This window comes from Bufo gargarizans, chromosome 8 (assembly GCF_014858855.1).
Source record: "Bufo gargarizans isolate SCDJY-AF-19 chromosome 8, ASM1485885v1, whole genome shotgun sequence".
Classification (NCBI taxonomy): domain Eukaryota; kingdom Metazoa; phylum Chordata; class Amphibia; order Anura; family Bufonidae; genus Bufo; species Bufo gargarizans.
The window spans coordinates 120219540-120245623 of record NC_058087.1 but is presented as its reverse complement, the minus strand read 5'-3'; the positions used below and the strand labels follow the sequence as shown (position 1 = coordinate 120245623).

Here is a 26084-nt window from a genome sequence, read left to right as displayed (position 1 = left end):
TCCATCGCCATAAGGCTACATTCACACGACTAAGTATTTTGCGGACCGCAAAACACTGATACCAGCCCTGGGCATTCTGCATTTTGTGGACCTCACATGGCCGGCGCTATATAGAAAATGCCTAAATGTGTACACTTTTCTTATGACATAGTTTGAGATCTTGTTTTTGGTTTTGAGCTGTATAGTTTTATGACGTTAGTTTAGAATACATATAGAATACCTTTTAAAACGATTTGGTAAAAAAAATAAAAAAAATAATGTACATTAAAAATGCTCTTGTGTATGAGAAGTTAGCTCTTTAGGACAATTATGTAACATATGCTATTACCATACATTAAGTCATCATTTATTCCCAGACATTTATATATTCATTTCTCAGAAAATAATTCAGATTGCAGAATGATTTGATACAATTTCAAGTCTAGCATAATGTCTTCCAAAGAAAATGTAAAAAACCCACAAGTAATTAACATCACCAGTTTTTGTTATGTTTATACCATCTGCTGAATTAATAGTTAATTTAAAAAGGTTCAAGTTATCCGGTGTAATGTGAATTGTAATTAACATGCAATATTCTTTTATGTAAAGGAATTTTTACAGCACTGAAACTGCAGAACCGATCAGAAAGTCTTCTCCCTCTTACAGTATGTCAACTGTTTATTTCCTTTCCAAGTGCTAGCCAAAAGGGGAGGACACATGGAAGGACAAAGAACTATTGGTGTCTGCTGCACAGAAAAGGCTAGGGGGCTGGCTGTAATTTGACGTGGCATGAAAAGTCTTCTCTAAACTCTTTGAATGTCTGTGTAGCTGAATTGAAGAGCTCTCCTACAGAAGCCATGCTTCTGAATATGAGCAGAAAAGATTTTCACAATCTGCTGCGTTCAAGGCTGGAATATGAGTAAATATACAGTTAAGAGTATTCTTTCAGAGTGGTCAGTTGTGTTATCTTTTGTCTGAGTTTGCTGAAAACAAGTTTTGCCATGGGGTGTGGACTTAGGAAGCTGGAGGATTCCGATGACAGCAGTCCTGGAAAAATCTTCTCAACAATAAAAAGGCCACAAGTAGAAACAAAAAACGATTTGGCTTATGAGTATGTCTTACTGGACTTCTCCTTAGAAGGTAAGGTACATTATATTCCAAATTGCATTTATTGTTAATGTTGTGGGTTTACATTCTATGGATGTTTAGAGAAGAAACATGAATAGGACCATACAATGCCTTGTGAATTATAAAAAGATAATCACAGATTTGTTTTCACTCTGTTTCTCAATTCTTGTTTTACAATGATATTCTGTATAGCTCCTGTTTCTGTACAGCTCTGTATATAGGTTTATTTATTATGACCGTTATATGTTCACTACTAAGATGTCTATTCTGTATCTTCTCATATTGTAGACTAGATCTTTCTTTATAAATGGTGAAATGTACATGTACATAGTGGAATGTAGGATACAAACTCAAAAAAAGGTTTAGGATTAAAGAGAATGTATGTAAAACAGAAAAAAAGCAAACACATTTTCCCTCGCTTTTCACTTCTTTTCTGTGCAGACACTGGAGCCAGAGCACGCTTTGTAAGAGGCCCATGTCTCTAGGATGGCCAGTGAGAATCCCACAGCAGAAAGTTGAAAACACAAATAAACAAGTCCAGATGGCTGCCCTCTGGGAACATAGACTCCTCTGTTCTATGTATATTCCCAACTCTTTTATGTTGCCTTGGGGGGAAAAAAAACTTTCGAATTGAAAATTCATCTTATGATGTGGGAATAATATTAAGAAGCAATACCATTTTTAAGTGAAATTATTTTTCTGCCTGAAACAGCACTGTATATTAAACCTAAAGTATATCACCCAGACATATGTGTAAAAACTGATATCCAGGTTTTTAGAAATGTGAAAGCGCAATGATCAGACAATAATGTTAAAGTAATTCTGAGTGTTAACAATAAGATATATGGGAATAAATGAACAAGATAAATCCTATCCTACGTGGGTTTCCAACTACCAAAATTACCTGCAATCAAGGAGATTTTTCTCAGGCAGATAACCTCTGTCCATATGCCTGTATAGGGCAAAAAGATATAATACATGGGTCCCACCTTTGCTTACCTCTCTATAAGCGAGAATAGGAAGCTGATTTGTAATAGCCATTAATCTGAATGGCCACCATGTAATACTACATTTCCGCTGTAAAGAGTGCTGGCAGTGGCTTCTCCCAGCAAAACCAGCTGCTTGACAGGGGGTGTCAGGAACCAATATGAAAGGTTTTGTCTTTTTTGAAAACAACAGTTGTAATGTTTTAAAATGGCTGTCACACTTTTTCCATATTGGATTGTGCTGAATTATATAGAACTGAAGCTATTACGTTACAGATCAGTTAGAAAGCTACACAAGCTCCCTATTAGGAAGTAGTAACTTCCTAAGGCTTACACAATGCTACACATCCGTCCAATGTTATTTCTTCCTGTGACTTTAAACAAAGACAAGCAAAGATACAATCCCACTAGGATTAGAGTCATTCTGTACTTATATAGTCCAAGCCTGCATAAAACCACTGTACAATTCTGGAAACAATTGGCGAAAAGTAACATTCAGTGAAACAGATGTTCAGTCAAACAGAAGTAATAGAACCATATGGGTATGAAGTGGTCTTCCATAAATCACCATCTGCAATGCCTATGCCTCTAGCACAATTCAGAACTCATTTAGAGCTAATGTTTAAAATTAACAGGATGCTATCAATCCAGGCCACTGATCAACACTTCACAATTTTCTCTAATGGTTACAATCAGAGTAACCACTGTATATACTGTAACTTCATCATACTGAGCAAACTGCGCATGTGTGTCCATGAGTAAGCTTCACTGTCAATACGCCTGCTATTAAAGGGAATCTGTCACCAGCAAGCTCCCTATCCGTTTGCATAGACACATAGCTGTAGTTCCCCTGATTAAAACATGGTTTACTGTTGTTGATCCGAGGCTCCATTCCTGAGTTACTACTTAGCATGTAATTTTTACACAACACAATGAATGTAAAACATTTTTTTCTAATTGCACCACATTTAGATTTTTTTCCAGCTTTCCAAATACAAAAGATAGAATATTAAATTGTGCCATTAGAAAGCACAACTTGTCCTCCAAATGACAAACCCGCATATGGCCATGTGAATGGAAGAATTACAAAGGTTATGACTTTTGCAGGAAGAAATTAAAATTGCCTACATCAGGAAGGTCTTAAAATATCCGTTGGTCTGTTTGTTTGATTGAAGCCTCACTTCACTGCTCTGACAATTTTTATGAGATACTGGCAGAAGGCCCCGACTTTGCATGGGTATATTTCATATATTTCATTTAATGTTTGTGTGTGTCGTTAAAATATATAGACAGTATACCACAGTCCCCCACCCCTTTAACACTGCCCCCCCCACCGTACCCTCCTACTTTAAAATGGGACCTCCACAGCAGCCCATCCCCTTAACTTTGACCTTCACAGCAGCCCGCCCCTTTAACAGTGAGTTTCACAGCACCCCACTCCCTTGACAGTGACCTCCTCAGAGGCCTGCCCCCTTAACAGTGACCTCCACAGTTTTGTCGCAAGGTCCTTCTCCTGGCAAATGGCGCCCTTGTTCTTTTTTTTTAAACTCTCTTCTGCCGAAAGAAACTATGATGTTGGTAATAGAGAGTTGCTGGCTATTAAATTGGCCTTTGAAGAATGGCGTCATTGGTTAGAAGGAGAGATTCATCCCATTAAGGTAATTACTGATCATAAGAATCTGGCTTACCTGCAATCGGCAAAGCGTCTGAACCCAAGGCAGGCCAGATGGTCATTTGTTTTTTACCAGATTAAATTTTGTGGTGACTTATCGCCCTGGGGTCAAAAACGTCAAGGCGAATGCTTTGTCGCGTAGCTTTCCTGGGGGGGGGGGGGGGGGAGAGATTCAGAGGATCCTGCTTCGATTTTGGCTAAAAGGGTGGTGGTTTACGCCCTTTTATCCCGAACTTGAGTCGGAGGTATTGGAAGCTCAAGGTGAGGCACCTGATTCCTGTCCTCCAGGGAGGTTGTTTGTGCCTTCTGGGCTTCAGCACAAGGTGTTCAAGTAACATTATGATACTGTCCTTGCGGGACACCCTGGGAGTAGATCCACTGTGGATCTTATTTCCCAGAGATTCTGGTGGCCAGGTTTACGTAAAGGTGTGGAGGGTTATGTGGCAGCCTGTGAGACCTGTGCACGTGCCAAGGTGACTCATACTCAGGCTTCAGAATCTCTTCTTCCTTTGTCCATCCCATCCCGTCCCTGCACGCATTTGTCCCTGGACTTCATCACTGATTTGCCTAGTTCCTCTAGGAAGACGGGGATTTTGGTGGTGGTGGACCGATTCACTAAGGTAGCGCACTTTATACCATTATCAGGTATGCCCAATGCCAAAACTCTCGCTCAAGTGTTTATTGATAACATTGTGAAATTACACGGCATTCCCTCTGATGTGGTGTCTGATAGGGGGACGCAATTTGCTTCCAGTTTCTGGAGGGCATTCTGTACTCGTCTGGGAGTTCAGTTGTCCTTCTCTTCGGCTTTCCACCCTCAGTCGAACGGACAAACTGAGCGCACTAACCAGAATCTGGAAACGTATTTGAGGTATTTTGTCTCCAAGAATCAAGAGGAGTGGTCTCCATTTTTGTCTTTGGCTGAGTTTCCCTTAAATAACCGTAGACAGGAGTTCACTGATAAGTCACCATTTTTTGGTGCATATGGGTTTCACCCTCAGTTTGGTACCTTTTCTGGGACTGAGTCCTCTGGTATACCTGAAGAGGAAAGAATCTCTTCCTCATTGTCATCTATCTGGTGGAAGTTTCAAATCAATTTGAAAAAAATGGGTGAAAGATACAAACGTATGGCTGGCAAGAGACGTATGACTGGTCCGGACCTGTGTGTGGGTGATTTGGTGTGGTTGTGCACTAAGAACATTAAGTTGAAGGTACCGTCTTGGAAGTTGGGCCCAAGATTTATTAGTCCTTAGAAGATCTCTGCCATTATTAATCGGGTTGCATTTCGTCTCGAACGTCCACAGGCTGGAAGATCCATAATGTGTTTCACAGGACTTTGTTGAAAAACTATGTGGGACCTGCTGAACAATCTCCCTTGCCACCTCCTTCTGTCTTGATAGATGGTTAGGTGTTAGCCTGAACTTTGGGGGACTCCTCGAGGTCTTGGAATCGACCGTCGCTAGGCCAGAGTTAGGAGGACTTCTGGGCCACAATCCCCCAAAAGGTACTGGACTTTGTTAGAGCCTGGAAGTGCTGGATTGTTAAGCTGGGAAAAGCCGCATGTTCTTCCCGTGTGTGAACGGGGCTTTCAGTGAGGTAGGGAGTCCTCATGTTTAGTTAGAGCCCAGCCGGGCAGGTGTTTTATTTGTATTGTTTGTTTTGGTTTTGTGGAGGTGCCAAATAAAAGCAATGTTTGGCCCCTAGCCCTGTGGTCGATGAAGATCATTGTGAGAATGACCCCCGCATAAGAGGTGATCCCTTACAGAGGTTACCATTCCCTCCTCCCTAGCTTTGGGGCTTAGCCTGTTTACCTGTTGCTGTTTCTTTACTTGATGTTCCTCTTATCCCCATTTGCCATGACACCACCCCTTTAACAGTGACCTCCACAGCGCCCTGCCCCTTTTAATGCTAGGGCTACACGACGACATGTGTCGTGTGACATTTTTTTGTCTGAACAATTTATAATGATAGCCTATGGTGTCGCGCGACACGACAGTTGCAAAAAATCCATCCATCACAGCATGCATGTCACATGTCGCAGTGCAGCACCATAGACTATCATTATAAAAAAAAAGTGTGACATTGGTGTGACATCAATGTCTCGCGACACATGTCATCGTTTAGCCCTAGCCTAAAGCTGACCTAAAGCAGTACAGAAAAATGGCTGGGTTGCTATGGAAACCTGGAGTAAAACTGTGTGTATGTGGAGAAGGACCTGCAAGCTTCTTTTGGCTGATAAGGGACATGTGACCGTGTGTATGGCAGTTCGGATATGAAGAGAAAGACTTGCAGGCTTGTATTGGATAATGCAGGTCATTTTTTGGGGGAATCTGTTAATGATTTAACAGTGATAATTTTTCTAAATATATTTAATTAACTAATTCCCACCCCTTAGAAGAAAATAAACATATACTTACCTGACTGTTGACTTCTGTCTCCCCTGGTTACAGCCACCGCTCTTCTCAGGAATCGCGGTGGCCGCGCTTGAGCAGACAACTTCTTCTCTTCTCCCGGCCGCGCGCAGTTCCGAAAGCGCATGTTGAGGCCGCGCGCAGTTCCGAAAGCGCATGTTGAGGCCGCGCATGCGCTATGGTGATTTCTTTCTGGCCAGTATAGTATACTTGCCAGGAAGAAGTCACCAGGGCGCATGCGCGGCGGCGTGCGCGTTCAGTCCAGCGTGCGGCCCGGGCCGGGAGAAGACTTCAATCAAGATGGAGCCCGCCCCCTGCCGAAACCAGGAAGTGGACAGCGCGCCGGGAGCAGGTAAGTATCAAACTGCGTGATGAGAATACCCCTTTCCGCAATAAAAAACATCACCTTCTTGACGCGTTTCGGGCACCCAGGCCCTTTGTCAAAAGAATGATTTGTCAAAAGACATGATCATAAACAGACTGAAGTTAAAATACATGTTAGAAAATAGATCCACCTATCAGGAGAAGACACATCATTAACACATGGGAGTAAACCCGATGTTAAATTAGCTCCAAGGTAACAACCACCTGTGGGGGAATGAGCTCCAGCAATTCTTCCAGACAAGTAGATAGAGCACTATTCAGACACACTCAGGGTGCATTTGCAACACAAATAAACACTGAAAATAAGAGTGGTAGATTGATGTGCATACAATCCCTAATATTAATAATAAATAACATCCTGTCTCCTATTTAAACCTATTGGAAATCTAGTTTCAAGCATAAAATCTAAAAAGTTTCCATTGCCAATAGTTGTTTCTTATGGTCGCCCCCTCTATATGGTTTGAATACCCTTTTAATTCCACAAAAGGTAAAGAAGGATAAATCACCCCTGTGGACATCGCGAAAGTGGCTGGAAACTGCAGAGGCATTCAGTGCCTTTTCATTATTTGCATCAGATAAATGTTTATGGATCCTCGTTTTTAAAGTATTAGTAGTGCATCCCACATGGTGCAATTTACAAGAGGTGCAGCAAAAGTGATACACAACATACTTTGTGTTGCAATTAATATAAGATGATATCTTAAAAGTAATGTTATTTTTATATGATGTAAAGGTTTTTGTAGTAACAAAATTGCAACATTGACAGATTTTGTGTCCACATCTGTAAAATCCTTTTTGTACATGATGATCTTTCAGAGAGAAACTGTAAACACTCTTCTGTTATGCGATCCACTGGGGCCCCCAGGGGTCCTCGTGGGGCTTGGCCTGCAGGGGACCCCGTTGGAATAGCAGGACAGGTCACGTACGTGCCTGGGGAATCTTCGGTACCGTCTCATTTGAGGACAGACGTGGTAGTGCGTCTGCATGGTCGCCGGAGGGGAAGACTGCCGGAGTTTAGGAGGCAGATTGACCAGACTGGTGGCGGCTTGCAGCAGCCGGTCCTGTCTCCGGTATCACCTGTGGTTTCCGCTACGGCATCCGTGCCGACGCGATCGTGTATTCATGCCGGCCGCTGATGGGGGTAAATACCTGTATGTAAATTCTAGTAGATTAGAGGGCAGGCATGGGTTAAGTGACTAAGGACCAACCTAGGTTGCACAAGTGTCAGGGATTAGGATCATTATATGACCTATGAGGAATAGACACATGGCACTCTGTGATTGGCTAGCAGGTACTTAAAAGGTGATCTTCCTGGCTGGTCAGTGCCCACTGTTTGGGCAACCCGGGTGTATGTCGCGGTTCATATTCTCCCAGAGTTCCCTGTGAATGACCTCTGCCTTCCTTGATTTATCTTCAGAGACTGCCTCTGGATGCCTCATCTTTGCTGAACAGTTTGTCTCATGTATGACCTTGGATCGCACCATGGAAATCCTTATGTCTCATCCCTAGGTACCACGTTACACGGACTAATACTGCGCATGTGAACTTTTGCCTGGTCACTGGCTGTCCCCTTGGTGTCTCCCTGCACATGTTATTATTCGGGTTGGTTACCTGTATATGCTTACTTGTTTGGACTGTACTGACGTTTATTTAATAAATCCACTAATGTTTAACCTCTGTTTGGTTGCTTGGGGTTCTGCACCATTACAGAAACAAAGTACGGGACAATATAGAACCAACAGTATGGGCTGTTTTAGCAACACATTTAACCCCCCCCCCCCTGTAAAAATAAAAAATAAATCTCATCTTGGTACAAAATAGGAATGTATTTGTTTATGATGTTAGTAACATGTCTGTACTCCAGACTATACACTGTAGAAAAAACAACACCCTTCTTTTTAGACTGATTCACATGTATGCTCCTAGAAAATGGAGCTAATAAATCCTTCCTCCTGGTTCCAGAGGCATATTTTACACCTCGATCCAACGACCAGGTAGGATATTCCCAAGCCAACAACCGGCTAGAGATTCTCTGGCATTCACCCCGGAAAGTTGTATCATCTAAACAGTTACATCAGGACCTTATGAACTCACCCCTCGGCATGTTCACCGTATCTATTAGAGAAAAATGTCTCTTAACAGTTACCAAACGAGAAAATCGGTTAACATCCACAATAGTCCCAAACAAATCAAAATTACAACTCGGTGAAAAGCCCATTACCTGGAATGGGATTCTATATGAATGTTCGTTTAAATTGATCATACTTATTGTGGAACAAAAAGAAAAACTGCTGCAATCTTTACATGTGGATATAAAAGGGATACAGCAATTATTAGAACCGCACAAGGATTTACAAATCTTTAAAGAACTCGATGATAAATTAAAAATCAATATGTTGAAATTGGAAAATGACATTGCACAAATAATAAAAAAAAAAGCAAATACAGTCGAGATAATCTGGACTATGAGAGTAATAAAATTTATGATTAGAGAAGAAACCTACGTTCTACTGATACACCGAAATCCATACTTAGAAACCAATCCCAAAAACATGGCAAAGGACATTTGGTTACTAACCAGAACAAGGTGTCATTCTCTGATGTGGAGTCCTCTGAATTAGACGCTGGTGACACCACAGATAATTCTCAATCCTCCTCGACATGCCTTTCAGCAAGTGCTATCACTTCCAACCGTGCAAGTTATGCAAAAAACGCATTCGCAGAGCAGCACACAAACACCAGTGAGGGAAGATGGAGGCGTTATCCTTCAAGGAGGCACAAATAAATAATGTCCTGAATCTTTCTGCCCAGATATTGAATGACGATCATATTTTACTCTTGAGCAAAGGACTGGGCTTTTTACCGAGTTGTAATTTTGATTTGTTTGGGACTATTGTGGATGTTAACCGATTTTCTCGTTTAGTAACTGTTAAGAGACATTTTTCTCTAATAGATACGGTGAATGAGTTGAAAGAAACAGGTGTCACTCACAGTCCATTTCCTAAAGATGTATTGAAAATTTCTATTGATCAACCTTCCTTGTTATATCAGGACGAGTTGTCTAGTACCATTCTGAGACACTTAGGGCCTTTTCACACGGGTGAGAATTCCGTGCGGGTGCAATGTGTGAGGTGAACGCATTGCACCCGCACTGATTCCGGACCCATTCACTTCATTGGGTCTGTGCACATGAGCGGTGATTTTCACGCATCACTTGTGCTTTGCGTGAAAATCGCAGCCTGTTCTATATTGTGCGTTTTTCACGCAATACAGGCCCCATAGAAGTGAATGGGGCGGCGTGAAAATCGCAAGCAAGTGCGGATGTGGTGCGATTTTCATGCATGGTTGCTAGGTGACTATCGGGATGGGGACCCGATCTTTATTATTTTCCCTTATAGCATGGTTATAAGGGAAAATAATAGCATTCTTAATACAGAATGCTAAGTAAATTAGGGATGAAGGGGTAAAAAAATAAAAAATAAAAATTAAACTCACCTTATCCACTTGTTTGCGCAGCCTCACTTGTCTTCTTTCTTCTTTGAGGACCTGGGAGAAAAGGACCTTTGGTGACGTCAATGCGCTGATCACATGGTCCATCACCATGGTGATGGACCATGTGATGAGTGCAGTGACATCACCAAAAATCCTTTTCTCCCAGGCCCTCAAAGAAGAAGAAAGAAGACAAGCCGGGCTGCGTGAACAAGTGGATGAGGTGAGTTTAATTTATTTTTATATATTTTTTTTTTTAACCCTTCCATCCCAATTGTACTATGCATTCTGTATTAAGAATGCTATTATTTTCCCTTATACCCATGTTATAAGGGGAAAATAATAAAATCTACACAACACCTAACCCAAACCCGAACTTCTGTGAAGAAGTCCTGTGTCACGACTGTGACTGATCCAGACAGGTCTGGGAGGAGAAGGTCGCAGCGACTTGCTACTTGCGATAGCTTGTGAGTTTTCTCCGTGGTTCAGGGTATGTCTTCCGGGTTTTGCCTTGTGAACCTTTTTGTCCTGACTGGGAGTTTGTAGGCATCCTTCTCAGGTGAGTCCTGTCTGCCACTCCCAGCTACTATATTAGTTTCAGTTTCACTTGCAGTCATTGCCAGATATAGTCCTTACTTCCAGTGCTATTCTGACCTTTGAAGGAGATCGTTTGACGGTATTGCTGTTGAGCTCTTGTCTGGCGTGGACTGTCGTTATTGGGATCACCTTCTCTGCTCGTGACTGGATAAGTCTATCTATGTTATAGATTGTTTGTTTGTTTGTTGCTGTTTTCCCTGTTGTTCTCCTAGACATGAGTGATGGTGACTAGTGCTCCCATCTGCCTTTCCCCAGTTTAGTCTTGTTAGGGTGACTGAGGGTTTAGGCATCCTGCTCGCCGCACGGGTTCACACCCCGTCTAGGGTATCAGGGCAGACAAGTGCCAGCTTAGGGTTAGTCAGGGGTGACCGTTCTATTTCCCATCCGTAGATAAGGGTCCCCCTTCCCCTCCGTCTGGTGCGACACGACTGCTGCTGGGATAGCGGTCGTGACATCCTGGTTCAGATCTGGGTACCAAACATGCCAATTTTTCTTACGCACGTGCAAAATGCTTTAAAACGCTATGCACTCGCGCTGAAAAATTGTGCATTTTCCCGCAACGCATCCGCATCTTATCCGGCCCTCACACGCGACGCCTGTGTGAAATAGGCCTTAGAGTCTGAGTCTATGAGGGAGAATATTCGAGCAACAGCAATTACTGTTCCGAATCCTGTTTTTTTTTTTTTTTTATATCCAGTCCAGTCTAGGACTTCAGTGCTGAACAGTTTTCAGGATTTGGTAGAGTCTGAACTAATTTGTCTCCATAAAACCTACCTGAATAATGAGCATGCTAACAATCTAACTAAAAGTGAGAAAGTAGCCCTTTATGATATGAAGAATAATGAAAGGTTAGTAGTGCGTATAGCAGATAAGGGGGGTATGGTTGTTGTTCTCGACTCTGCACTTTTTAGGAAGTTAAATCTGGAAGTCTTATGCGATACTTCTACCTACCGTAAATTATCTTGTAACCCCACCCTACAATTTAGAAACTCCCTTGCCAAACTTTTTGCTGAGGGTGTGTCTCTAGGGAATCTGAATGAAGAAATTAGAGATTTTTTGCTTGTCCCCTATCCAATTGTTCCTATTTTGCACTCACTACCCAAGTTCGATAAGGAGGTGTTCCCTCCTATAAGACTTATAGTTCCAGGCATAGGTTCCTTGAATGAAAGATTGTGTCAGTGCGTGGATAGGATTTTACAACCTTTAGTACTACAGGTTCCAGGTTATCTCAGAGACAGTAAGGATGTTTTGCAGTCCCTTCAGGACATTCAGTGGAAACCTAGCTATTATTGGGTGACTTGTGACGTTGCCTCTTTGTACTCCAGCATACCGCATTAATTAGCACTACAAGCTTTGTCGCATCACCTAAACAGTTAGTCCTTATAATAATGAGGTAAAACAGTTTGTCTTGTCCTCTGTTGATTTTTTGTTAAAACATAATTATTTTGCTTTTGATGGACAGTTTTTTTTACAAGTGCGGCTGCAAATTTTTGACTTTTTTGGTTAACCTTTTTGCGGCGTGGTGGGAGAAGTCTTACATTTTTTCGGAATGTAATCCCTTCTCACCGCACCTAATATGGTATGGCAGATTTATAGATGACCTCCTCATTATTTGGGGGGTTGTCATTTATTTTGGAACATTAATCAATAACAGTGACTGTAATTTGAGTTTTACTTTGACACAGCGAGCATACATTTTTTGAACTTGTTGCTTACTGCATGCAATCATGACATTGTTTCTGCTACTTACTGTATATCAAACCCACTGCGGGCAATTCTTTATTGCATGCAAAATCATGCCACCCATTACACATTATTAAAAACATGCCGAGGGGTGAGTTCATAAGGTCCAGACGTAACTGTTCAGATGATACGACTTTCCGGGGTGAATGCCAGAGAATCTCTAGCCGGTTGTTGGCTAGGGAATATCCTACCTGGTCGTTGGATCGAGGTTTAAAATATGTCTCTGGAACCAGGAGGAAGGATTTATTAGCTCCGTCTTCTAGGAGTAGAGATGGCCTTGCGGTTCGCTCGGCGGTCATTTCGCTGCAAACTTTGTGTGTTCGCGATTCGCCGAACATATGGAGATATTCGCACCCACCATATTCTTTTACATTGTGAAGAACTTTGACCCATGACACATCCATCAGGTGGTACAGGACAGCCAGTTGAGATGTTTCAGCACATGGACATACCCCCTACCTTATAATGTGTCGCTAAAACAGCCCGTACTATTGGTTCTATATTGTCCCCTAGTTTGTTTCTCTCGGAAAGATCATCATGTACTTGGTTGAAAACTAAAGGATTTTACAGATGTGGACACAAAATCTGTCAATGTTGTAATTTTGTTACTACAAAAACCTTTACATCATATAAAAATAACATTACTTTTAAGATATCATCTTATATTAATTGCAACACAAAGTATGTTGTGTATCACTTTTGTGTATCAAATTGCAGCATGTGTGATACACTACTAATACTTTAAAGGGAACCTGCCACCGTGATTTTGTGTATAAAAACTGAGGACATGGGTTGCTAGATGGCCGCTAGCACATCCGCAATACCCAGTCCCCATAGCTCTGTGTGCTTTTATTGTGTAAAAAAAAACAATTTAATACATATGCAAATAAACCTGAGATGAGTCCTGTCCCTGACTCATCTGACGTACAGGACTCATCTCAAGTTAATTTGCATATGTATCAAATCAGTTTTTTTTTACACAATAAAAGCACACAGAGCTATGGCGGCCATCTAGCAACTCATGTCCTCAGCGCTATACCCAAAATCCCGGTGACAGGTTCCCTTTAAAAACAAGGATCCGTAAACATTTATCTGATGCAAATAATGAAAAGGCACTGAATGCCTCTGCAGTTTCCAGCCACTTTCGCGATGTCCACAGGGGTGATTTATCCTTCTTTACCTTTTGTGGAATTAAAAGGGTATTCAAACCATATAGAGGGGGCGACCATAAGAAACAACTATTGGCAATGGAAACTTTTTAGATTTTATGCTTGAAACTAGATTTCCAATAGGTTTAAATAGGAGACAGGATGTTATTTATTATTAATATTAGGGATTGTATGCACATCAATCTACCACTCTTATTTTCAGTGTTTATTTGTGTTGCAAATGCACCCTGAGTGTGTCTGAATAGTGCTCTATCTACTTGTCTGGAAGAATTGCTGGAGCTCATTCCCCCACAGGTGGTTGTTACCTTGGAGCTAATTTAACATCGGGTTTACTCCCATGTGTTAATGATGTGTCTTCTCCTGATAGGTGGATCTATTTTCTAACATGTATTTTAACTTCAGTCTGTTTATGATCATGTCATTCTTTTGACAAAGGGCCTGGGTGCCCGAAACGCGTCAAGAATGTGATGTTATTGCTTAAGTGTTTATTCTTTTCTACAAATAAATTGACCAGTTTGGAATATGGCAATGGTGTTTTTTTTCTCATATATAGATTTAGCTACCTGTAAAAGGAAAGAGGTAATAGTTTCTCAGTTGATGACCCAACCTGCTTTATTGAAGTGGTTTTCCAGGATTTTTTTTAACTGATGATCTATCAGCACTAGCCTTCTCACCAGGGGCGTAGCTAAAGGCTCATAGACCCTGGTGCAAGAGTTCAGCTTGGGGCCCCCCTTCCCTTGTTGGCAAGGGGCAGGGGAGCACATAACCTTCCTGCTGCCAGAAGTAAACATTGAAAGGGCACCCCCTCAATCTAAATTCTTGACCTAACCCCTTCCCTCCAGCCAGAGGTGTAAATTGACCAGCATGCACTTTCTATAATGCCAGTGTCTTATGTGGCACAAGGGTTTTTGGGCACCCTCAGGCTCCTAGGCCCGGTAGCGACTGCTACCTCTGCACCCCCTATAGCTATGCCCCTGCTTCTCGCAGCTTATCCTAAACCATGTGATGTCACTTTCATCGGTCACATGGTCTAGGCACAGCTTAGCCCTATTGCTGCCATACCAAACAGTTGATCGGCAGGGTTTCTGGGTGTTGAACTCCCACTAATCAAATTCAAATCACTTATCCAGAGATCCCCTTTGAAGAGTAGCTATCAATTAGAATTTTCTGAATGAGCCATCATTTGTGTGCATTGGTCATTATATGACTTGTATCCTTCATTTATTACCACTTTTCCCCTCTGCAGGCTTTGCATCACTGAACTCAGCTCCCATAAGATGGGGGCTACCTGCTATAATGTCTGCCATACACAGCACAATAGAAAAGAGGATATCCTGCTCCCCTTTTTTCTAGATAAAGTAAACCACAATATACCAATTACATTAGGCCTAATGCTTCACGTACACGACCATATCTGTTTTTTAGTCCACAAATCACGGATTTCCAAAATAAGGATGTGGTCCATGTGCTGTCTACATTTTTTTGTGGACCCCGTGGGGACTCGCTCTGATAGACAGGATTAGCGGACACAGTATACAGGCAACAAAAATTTCTTTGGATCAAACAGTTCAGTGTTTTTATTTACACTTTAGGCAAGTGACAAAACAAGCAGTCATATTGAATCAACCTTGCGATGTTGGTGATAATTCACACCATGCAGCAATTCTGCCTCAAAAAGTCCTTGCTGATAGCAGAACAACCTGTTTTCACACCAAACAGGTAGCAAGCATTCATCCAGACACAAGGCTCCTAGATCCCAACACAGAGACCTGGCTTCTGAGCCCAGCTGACGATTTAAGGACAGCCAGCTGCTGCCAAAACCCGGACTGACATTTAAAATCCGGTCTGGTATTTAACCTCACCTGGCTTTAAATCAGCCCAGCAGCACATGCTGGGAGCAAAATACCTGTTTTCCCAGACCAAACCTCTTGCTGTGTCACTGAGGGGGTGAACACATGCCATACAGTGTACCCGGGACAGGGCTTCCGCATTTCCCTGTAACCGGCCTGCCCTGAGTTCCCCCGAAAACTTAAAGTTTTGTAGGGAGAGAAACCATTGGGTGACCTGGGCATTTCTGTCCTTGGCCTAGCTCATCCACTTGAGAGGGGAATAGTCTGTCACCAGGCAGAATTTTTTCCCCAATAAATAATGGCGGAGAGATTCTAGTGCCCACTTGATAGCCAGGCACTCTCTCTCCACTATATTATACCAGGTCTCGGCTGGGGTGAGCTTACGACTGAGGAAGACAACGGGATGCTCCTACCTGTTGACTTCCTGAGACAGTAAAGCACCGAGGCCTACTTCGGAGACATCGGTCTGTATTATAAACTCCCTTTTGAAGTCGGGTGTCACCAAAATCGGGGACCCGCACAGGGCCGACTTCAAAGCGGAGAAAGCCTCTTCTGCCCGATCATCCCAGCGAACCATCATTGACTTGTGTCCCTTCAACTGACTTTATTTGCCTAGTGGTGACAGGTCGGAGCCAATTCCGTATTGCCTCTATTTTGTTCGCTTGGGGTTTGACAACTCCGCACCCAAAGACATACCCCAGATACTTAGTCTCTTCTAACCCTATCGCACATTTTTTTGGGTTAGTGGTTAGGCCAGCTTTCCGAAGGGAGTCCACTACAGCCTGCACTTTGGGTAGGTGACTTTCCCAGTCAGTACTGTGGATGACAATATCGTCCAGGTAAGCCGAAGCATAACGACTATGTGGACGAAGCACAATGTCCATTAGTCGCTGAAAAGTGGCGGGGGCGCCATGCAGACCAAAGAGTAAGACCTTATATTGATACAGCCCCTCAGGCGTGATGAAGGCAGTTTTCTATTTGGCAGCCTCCGTTAAGGGCACCTGCCAGTACTATTTTGTGAGGTCCAAAACAGAAAAATACCGGTCTTGTCCTAACCTCTCGATGAGCTCATCCACCCGGGGCATGGGATAAGCATCAATTCATTAAAAAAACATGATGTCCTGTTCGGATTGGGTATGAATACTATAGGACTGGCCCGCTCACTTTTTAACTCCTCAGTGACTTCTAGCTGCACCTCCTCCGATATGGCTTGTCACTGAGCCTCGGGTACCCGGTATGGTTTTAATCAGACTTTTGCCTGAGGCTCAGTGACAGTGTCATGCTGGATTATGGAGGTGTGTCCAGGGAGGTCCGAGAACACATCCGTGTTCCGACTAACGAACTCCCTGGCCTCCTGAGTCTATTTAGAGGAGAGGCTGTCAGCAATGTTTACTGTGGCAGCCACCTCTCTTGCATCAGACAGAGGGGCCGGTGCCTCTTCTAGAAAACCCGGCCGCAGTCTTTTGTACAGGTTTCCCTATCTTTCCACGGTTTGAGTAAATTCACATGGTAAACCTGCTTCGGCTTTTGCCGTCCTGGCTGGTGTACCTTGTAGTTTGCATCTCTAATTTTCTCGAGTACCTCGTAGGGCCTCTGCCACCTAGCCAGAAACTTACTGTCCACGGTCGGCACCACAACCAAAACCCGATCACCCGTGTAAAAGATCTGGATCCAAGCCTGCCGATTTATAAACCCGACTCTGGGCTCGCTGAGCTGCCTCCATATGCTTCCTAAAAAGAGGCAACGCGGTCTCTATCCGATCTTGCATTTGAGTAACGTACTCAATGACACTTTTATGTGGAGTGGGTTGTTGTTCCCACGCCTCTTTGGTCATGTCCAAGAGACCGCAAGGGTTTCTACCTTATAGCAGTTCAAAGGGCGAGAACCCAGTAGAGGCCTGGGGTACCTCTCTCGCTGCAAACATGAGATAGGGCAGAAGGAGGTCCCAGTCCTTTCCATCTTTAGACACTACCTTTTTCAACATATTTTTTAATGTTTGGTTAAACCGTTCTACCAGACCGTCCATTTGCGGATTGTAAACGGATGTCCGTAGTTTTATGTGCAGCAAATTACAGAGTCCCCTCATCACCTTGGACATAAAAGGGGTCCCTTGGTTGGTCAGAACCTCTTTAGGTAGTCCTAATCGGGAAAGCATCCCCATTAACTCCTTAGCTATCAGTTGGCTGAGGTATGTCGCAGTGGCACCGCCTCCGGGTACCGAGTGGCGTAGTCTAGAATGACTAAGATGTGTTGATGCCCTCTGGCGAACTTCGGTACTGGGCCTATAAGGTCCATAGCTATTCGGTCAAACGATACTTCGATAATCGGGAGAGTAGGAGATTATGAAAATGTGGCTGGGGGCTAGTTATCTGGCAGGTTAGGCAAGACTTACAAAACTCTTCCATTTCTTCAAATATGCTGGGCCAGTAAAACCAATGTAGAATACGATCCTGAGTTTTCTGCAGCCCCAGGTGACCACCAAGAACGTGTTGGTGTGTTAGATATAACACAAGCTTGCAATAGGTATTGGGGACCACCAACTGTTCAATGGCCTCACCTCGTAGTTGGTTTACCCGATACAATATATCTTGATGAACCACAAAACGGTGAAACACTGACTCTACCCCAGGTTGTTGTGGTTCACCATCTACTATTAACACATTTTCCCAGGTGCGGGATAGGGTTGGGTCCCGACGTTGGGCAGTACCAAAATTATGAGGTCTGCCAATTCAGGACCCGACGGCAAGTCCTCCACGTCTCCCACCGTCACACTTAGTGGGGTTGTCTCCCCCTCTTCCACTGAAGTGGCGGTCACCCCTACCACTGGCTCTTCGGTCTCAGGTTCCCAGGGTTCTGGTCTCCCCCCTGAGCTGGGCCACTCTGCTAGGGTTACCCCTGTCTCATGGGCATCAGTCACTCTCATAGCAGGCCACAGTGCCGGAAAGTCTCTCCCTATTATGAGTTCATAATGAAGATTTGTGGCGCCTCGTGAGTCCATCTACCGGCCACCGTGGTTAGAGACACCAGCGCGGTGGGGTAGTCTTTTAAGTCTCTGTGGATGCACATCACTCTGACTTTCTGGCCAGTATACTCAGTGGATCGTACCAGGGTAGACCTTACAAGGGTCACCAGAGTACAGCAGAGCATCTGCCGGAGTGTCTCCCACTTCCACCTGGCACAAGTGATCTAGAAACTCTGGGGTACCTGTTGCACACAGCCTCCTGGCATATAGCGACTGACAGTAGCCATAGTTAGTGTCCATGGGCTTAACCTGATGGGGATAGTCAGCCCTTACATTGCCAGGCTCCTGACACCACCAGCAGACTACCGGAGCCAGGTCCGCCTTGGGTACATCCTGGGTGTGTTTTATCGGCTCAAATCTCTGGGCCTAGGGTGGAGATTTCCAGGATATGCCGACCCCCTTCCCGACAGTACCCTCCTTTTAGATTCCTGGTAGCTTCATAGCATTTCACCAGGTCCACCATCTCAAGGATATTGCCAGGAGACACCTGACTGATCCAGTGCTGGAGAGGGTATGGCAGGGGTGATCTTAGGAATCGCGGCACAGACTGCTTTCCGGACATCGTGGACAGGTTGCTCCTGCTGTCTGCAAAGCCATCATATGCTGTAGGAGCAACTGGTTAGTCTACTGCTGCTGCTTATTAGCCTCGCCTTGCTGCAGGTTTGTCTCTCGCTGCTGCAGATTAGCCTCCATGAGGGCCTTCACAACAGCCTCCATTTTGTCATGGGGTACTGCTTGTAATACAGCTGGTTTAATGTACGACATACAACCGTGCCTGAAAAATGAAGAAACAAAAAATATCGGCGTTCACGCCAGCCTCACTGCTCTTGCCCGCATCATACACCAATTGTGGAGACTCACACTGGTAGACAAGATTAGTGGATGCAGTATAGAGGCAACAACAAGTTTTTTTTTCATCAAACAGTTCAGTGTTTTATTCACACTTTAGGCAAGTGACAAAACAAGCAGTCATATTCAAACAAAAAGTCACCTTGTGGTGTTGGTGATAATTCACACCATGCGGCAATTCTGCCTCAGTCCTTGCTGATAGCCAAACAGGTAGCAAGCCTTCTTCCAGACACAAGGCTCCCAGATCCTAACACTCCCAGATCCTTCTGAGCCCAGCTGCCTGATTAAGGACAGCCAGGTGATGCCAAAACCCGGATCGGCATTTAAAATACGGTCTGGTATTGGACATCACTTGGCTGTAAATTAGTCCAGCAGCACTTGCTGGGAGGAAAATGCCTGTTTTACCAGACCAAACCTCTCAATGTGTCACAACTTTTTGACTTCAATGGGTCTGTGGTCCATATTTTGTGGACTTATTCAATTTTTTGGGATAACAGACATACAGATATGGAAAGCACATGGATGATCAGTGTTCTTTCCACATCTGTATGTCCATTCTGCAAAAAGATGGAACATGTCCTATACTTGTCCACAAAATGCGGATAGTGGAGTCATTGAAGTCAATAAGTCCACAAAAAAATGCAGATGCAACACGGACTGTATTCATATTCTGCGGATCCACAATTTGCAAACCCCAAATACATATGGTAGTGTGCGTGAGTCCTTATTCACACAGTCAGTGTTTTGGCCAGTGATTTCCGTCAGTGATTTTGAGCCGAAACCAGGTGTTGCTCTAAACACAGAACTGGTGCAGATCTTTCATTTATACCTTATGTCTGTAGAGGCTCCAATCCTGGTTTTGGCTCACAATCACTGATGGAAATCACTGATCAAAACACTGACGTGTCAAAAAAAGCTAAATTAAGGTCCACAAAAACTATCTCCACACCATAATGTTGCCACCACTAGCTTGTGTTCTTTCAGCAATGGTTGCAGAGTGTTTGTTTTCTGATGTATCTCACCTGTCCATTTGTTCGATGAAGCAGAAAACATGACTCATCCGAGAAGTCAACCCCCACATGTGTGTCTAAAACATCAGTTCAGTAAACCCTACTGTGTATGGGGCTCCAAAGCAAACCGATGGTCACTGCACCTCCACTAATGAAGTTGCATTGGTAGAAAAGGCATCAACTTTCTCTGCAGTATCAGAATTGTACCTCTGTTTATTGGTAGGGTTGACTTCTCCAATGAGTCACATTTCTTGCCTCATTGAACGGATGGACATTATCATGTCAGGTGAGAAACATCAAAGAAAAAATTCCCTGGAAACATTTGAGTAGTGATAAATACATATTAGTCATCAAAAAGTGACAGGTGCCATGCCCCTTTTAGACGCCGCCCCCCGATTACCAAAACCCCTCTCGTCAATACGCCCCTTTTGTCCTCTTGACGGGTTCCCCACCCCCCTTTGCCCCCCTCCCAAATCTGAATAATGCATGCCTTGACATGTCTAGAGAGCAGTTCATCATACCCCTTAATGTCAGTATACAATTTGAGCACAAACAAAAACACTGTTTTAAAAAGTTTATTGAGCAGATAAACAAAGTACAGAAATACGATACAATGTTATAACACATAAATGTCAAGAGATGCACCACTTTTTCATATAAATTCAAAATTCCTACACAAGTTCACACATCACATTCCCAGCCTCAGATAATGGCTATACAAAACCTATACAATGAGCATGACTAAACACCCCCTATCACGTTCCCAGCCTCAAATAACGCAATGAGCATTACTAAACAAGCCATAAATGGCTGAGTATAAATAATTGAGACCATTAAGATGCAGAGTACAATAAAGTCTGAAAAGGAACATAACAATGAGCCCCGCAAATTTTACGATAAATACACCATGAGAAAGCACTGGCTTTAAAATCTGATAACTTATTTCTATCTATCTATCTATCAATATTTAGCTATCTTTCTATCTATCTGTTATCTATCTATGCATTCATCTATCCAATTATCTATCGATCTATGTATCTATCCATCTATCTGTTATCTATGTATCTATATATCCGTATACTCTATCTATCTATCTATCTATCTATCTAAACTGTCTATCTACAAACATAGCATTGACATGTTCTAATATAAAGTCTATACATATATATATGTATCTATCCATCTATCTGTTATTTATCTATGTATAGATACATCCATATATCCCATCTATCTAAATTATATCAATTTATCTATCTTTCTTTCTATCTATCAATTAATTATCTATCTATCTTTTTATCTACCTATCTATAGTCTATCTTTCTATATATCTATCTTTCCAACTATCGATCTATGGGTATAACTCTTAACGTCGCTAACACTCGACTTGTTAATTTTGACAGCTTAAAAGACCTTATGTCGGAATACTCACGCAAACCCGAGATGCAGAAAACAATAGGTATAGAGAAAAACGGCATTTTCAGAAATAGGAAGTGTTCGGCCATAGAGACAAGACCGTGTTCTAAAACGCTATGTAAGAGCAAAAGCAGCAGCACACAACTTTCCCAGGAGCCGATTCTATCTTTCTAATTATAAATATTGATAATACTAATTGATCCTTCAATTTATCTATTGGCCTTTTTCCATGATCTATTAAATACAGTATGCCCCTGAAGCGTAGATAAATATTTTATAATAAAATAATATCTATTTATATAAAAATATATAAAACTAATTTAATAAAATAATATCTATTTAATCTTTTTATCTATCTACCAATTTATTCTATAAAAATCCTATAAACCCCTATCTAGCTATGTAAACTAATAAAAATCCTAATAAATTACTATAAAAATCCTATAAAACCCCTATCAAGCTAATAAAAATCCTAATAAATTCCTATAAAAATCCTATAAAACCCCTGTCAAGCTATTAATAACCTAATAAAAATCCTAATAACAACGTACAGAAATACGATACAATGTTACAACACATAAATCTAAAGAGATGGAGCACTTTTACATATAAATTCAAGAATTCATGTTATAACGGTGGTAATATCATAAATTGCTACACAAGTTACCACATCACATTCCCAGCCTCTAAAACTAATTTAATAAAATAATATCTATTTTATCTACCTATCTATCCATCTAATATCTACCAATTTAACCTATACAAATCCTATAAACCCTATACAAATCCCTATCAAGCTATTAAAACTAATAAAAAGCCTAATAAATTCCTTTAAAAATCCTATAACCCCTATCAAGCTATTAAAATTCTAATAAATCCTATTATCTATCTATGTATCTTTCTCTCTACCAATTATATTTCTATATTTCTACAATTATCTATCTATTTATCTATCTATCGATTATCTAGCTAATATTACAGGCTATAGCTTCTAGAGAGGGGTCGTTGATCCAGGGAGTTATTCTGATTGCCTGATTGGAGTCGGGAAGGAGTGTTTTATTCCTAAAGTGGGGAAAATTGGCTTTTATCTCACAGTTTTTTTTTTTGCCTTCCTCTGGATCAACTTGCAGGATGACAGGCCGAACTGGACGGACAAATGTCTTTTTTCAGCCTTTCGGACTATGTTACTATGTTATCCATCTATCTATGTATTTAGACATTTATTTTTTATATCTATCTATTTATCCGTTATCTACCTGTCTATCCAACTGTCTATCTATCCATTTATCTTTTATCTATGTGTGTATCTATACATCCATATGCCCCATCTATCTAAATTCTATATATCAATATTATCTACCTTTCCATCTATTTACCTTTCCATCTATCTATCTCTCCATCTATGGGTATAACTCTCAATGTCGCTAACACTCGACTTGTTAATTTTGACAGCTTAAAAGATCTTATGTCAGATTACTCACGCAAATCCGAGACGCAGAAAACAGTAGGTATAGAGAAAAACTGCATTTTCAGAAATAGGAAGCGTTTGGCCATAGAGACAAGCGACATCAGCGGCACACGACTTTCGCGGGAGCTGATACTATCTTTCCATTTAGGCCTATTTCATAGCAGATTCTATCACAGAAATTCCACAGATCCACTTATCTACTAATACACCAACCTGTCGGTCAATTTCTACAAGCAACTAATAAATGTACAAAATTAGCAGTGTTTACACATTTGTTACGGGGCATAGGCAGTATGTTGTACAACCAGCTGTAACAATGAAGAGCCAGAATAGAACAGTTATTAAAAAGCTAAACAGCTATCAAAACAGGCCAAAACAGGTAGTATATGTTGTAATCAGAAACACGTCAATTACGTTTTTTAAATTTCAGTGTCCATTTTGACCCTATTTTTTTGGTCACAACAGCCATTTTCTCAAATACCGCAAACATTTTGTGTCAGAGTATGTCCAAGCATGTCAAAAGCATGACCTAATTGTTAGTTAAGAGCTGTGAAAGCATTTTTGTTCAGCTAGGAAATTTGTTATGGTATGTAATTATGTTTACATGATTTAACCACTTAACCACTTAAGGACCACAGGTTTATACCCCCCTAGTGACCAGGCCCTTTTTTACAAATCGGCACTCCACAACTTTAGCGGTTTATTGCTCGGTCATGCAACTTATCACCCAAATGAATTTTACCTCCTTTTCTTCTCACTAATAGAGCTTTCATTTGGTGGTATTTCATTGCTGCTGACATTTTTACTTTTTTTGTTATTAATCGAAATTCAACGATTTTTTTGCAAAAAAATTACATTTTTCACTTTCAGTTGTAAAATTTAGCAAAAAAAAACGACATCCATATATAAATTTTTCACAAAATTTATTGTTCTACATGTCTTTGATTTAAAAAAAATGTTTGGGTAAAAAAAAAATGGTTTGGGTAAAAGTTATAGCGTTTACAAACTATGGTACAAAAATGTGAATTTCCGCTTTTTGAAGCAGCTCTGACTTTCTGAGCACCTGTCATGTTTCCTGAGGTTCTACAATGCCCAGACAGTAGAAAACCCCCACAAATGACCCTATTTCGGAAAGTAGACACCCTAAGGTATTCGCTGTTGGGCATAGTGAGTTCATAGAACTTTTTATTTTTGTCACAAGTTAGCGGAAAATGATGATTTTTTTTTTCTTACAAAGTCTCATATTCCACTAACTTGTGACAAAAAATAAAAACTTCCATGAACTCACTATGCCCATCACGAAATACCTTGGGGTGTCTTCTTTCCAAAATGGGGTCACTTGTGGGGAAGTTATACTGCCCTGGCATTCTAAGGCCCCTAATGTGTGGTTAGTAGTTTGAAATCAAAATGTGTAAAAAATGGCCTGTGAAATCCGAAAGGTGCTCTTTGGAATGTGTGCCCCTTTGCCCACCTAGGCGGCAAAAAAGTGACACACATCTGGTATCGCCGTACTCAGGAGAAGTTGGGGAATGTGTTTTGGGGTGTCATTTTGCATATACCCATGCTGGGTGAGAGAAATATCTTGGCAAAAGACAACTTTTCCCATTTTTTTTATACAAAGTTGGCATTTGACCAAGATATTTATCTCACCCAGCATGGGTATATGTAAAATGACACCCCAAAACACATTGCCCAACTTCTCCTGAGTACGGCAATACCAGATGTGTGACACTTTTTTGCAGCCTAGGTGGGCAAAGGGGCCCACATTCCAAAGAGCACCTTTAGGATTTCACCGGCCATTTTTTACAGATTTTGATTTCAAACTACTTCGCACACATTAGGGCCCCTAAATTGCCAGGGCAGTATAACTACCCCACAAGTGACCCCATTTTGAAAAGAAGACACCCCAAGGTATTCCGTGAGGGGCATGGCGAGTTCCTGGAATTTTTTATTTTTTGTCACAAGTTAGTGGAATATGAGACTTTGTAAGAAAAATAAATAAAAAATCATCATTTTCCGCTAACTTGTGACAAAAAATAAAAAATTCTAGGAACTCACCATGCCTCTCACGGAATACCTTGGGGTGTCTTCTTTCCAAAATGGGGTCACTTGTGGGGTAGTTATACTGCCCTGGCATTCTAGGGGCCCTAATTTGTGGTAAGTAGTTTGAAATCAAAATGTGTAAAAAATGACCTGTGAAATCCGAAAGGTGCTCTTTGGAATGTGTGCCCCTTTGCCCACCTAGGCGGCAAAAAAGTGACACACATCTGGTATCGCGGTACTCAGGAGAAGTTGGGGAATGTGTTTTGGGGTGTCATTTTACATATACCCATGCTGGGTGAGAGAAATATCTCTGCAAAAGACAACTTTTCCCATTTTTTTATACAAAGTTGGCATTTGACCAAGATATTTATCTCACCCAGCATGGGTATATGTAAAATGACACCCCAAAACACATTGCCCAACTTCTCCTGAGTATGGCGATACCACATGTGTGACACTTTTTTGCAGCCTAGATGCGCAAAGGGGCCCAAATTCCTTTTAGGGGGGCATTTTTAGACATTTGGATCCCTGACTTCCTCTCACGGTTTCGGGCCCCTAAAATGCCAGGGCAGTATAAATACCCCACATGTGACCCCATTTTGGAAAAAAGACACCCCAAGGTATTCAATGAGGGGCATGGCGAGTTCATAGAAATTTTTTTTGGGCACAAGTTAGCGGAAATGTATTTATTAATTTTTTTTTCTCACAAAGTCTCCCTTTCCGCTAACTTGGGACAAAAATGTCAATCTTTCATGGACTCAATATGCCCCTCACGGAATACCTTGGGGTGTCTTCTTTCCGAAATGGGGTCACATGTGGGGTATTTATACTGCCCTGGCATTTTAGGGGCCCTAAAGAGTGAGAAGAAGTC

General features: G+C 41.9%; 1 protein-coding gene across 1 annotated transcript in view; it reads left to right on the top strand.

Moving 5' to 3' along the window:
• Positions 1–746: 746 nt before the first annotated feature.
• RFTN2 (raftlin family member 2) overlaps positions 747–26084 on the top strand; it is a 220911-nt gene continuing 195573 nt past the window's right edge. The window contains exon 1 of the mRNA XM_044303233.1: positions 747–1119. Coding sequence (XP_044159168.1) covers positions 981–1119 — 139 coding nt within the window. The 5' untranslated portion in view covers positions 747–980. The remainder of the gene's footprint in view (positions 1120–26084) is intronic.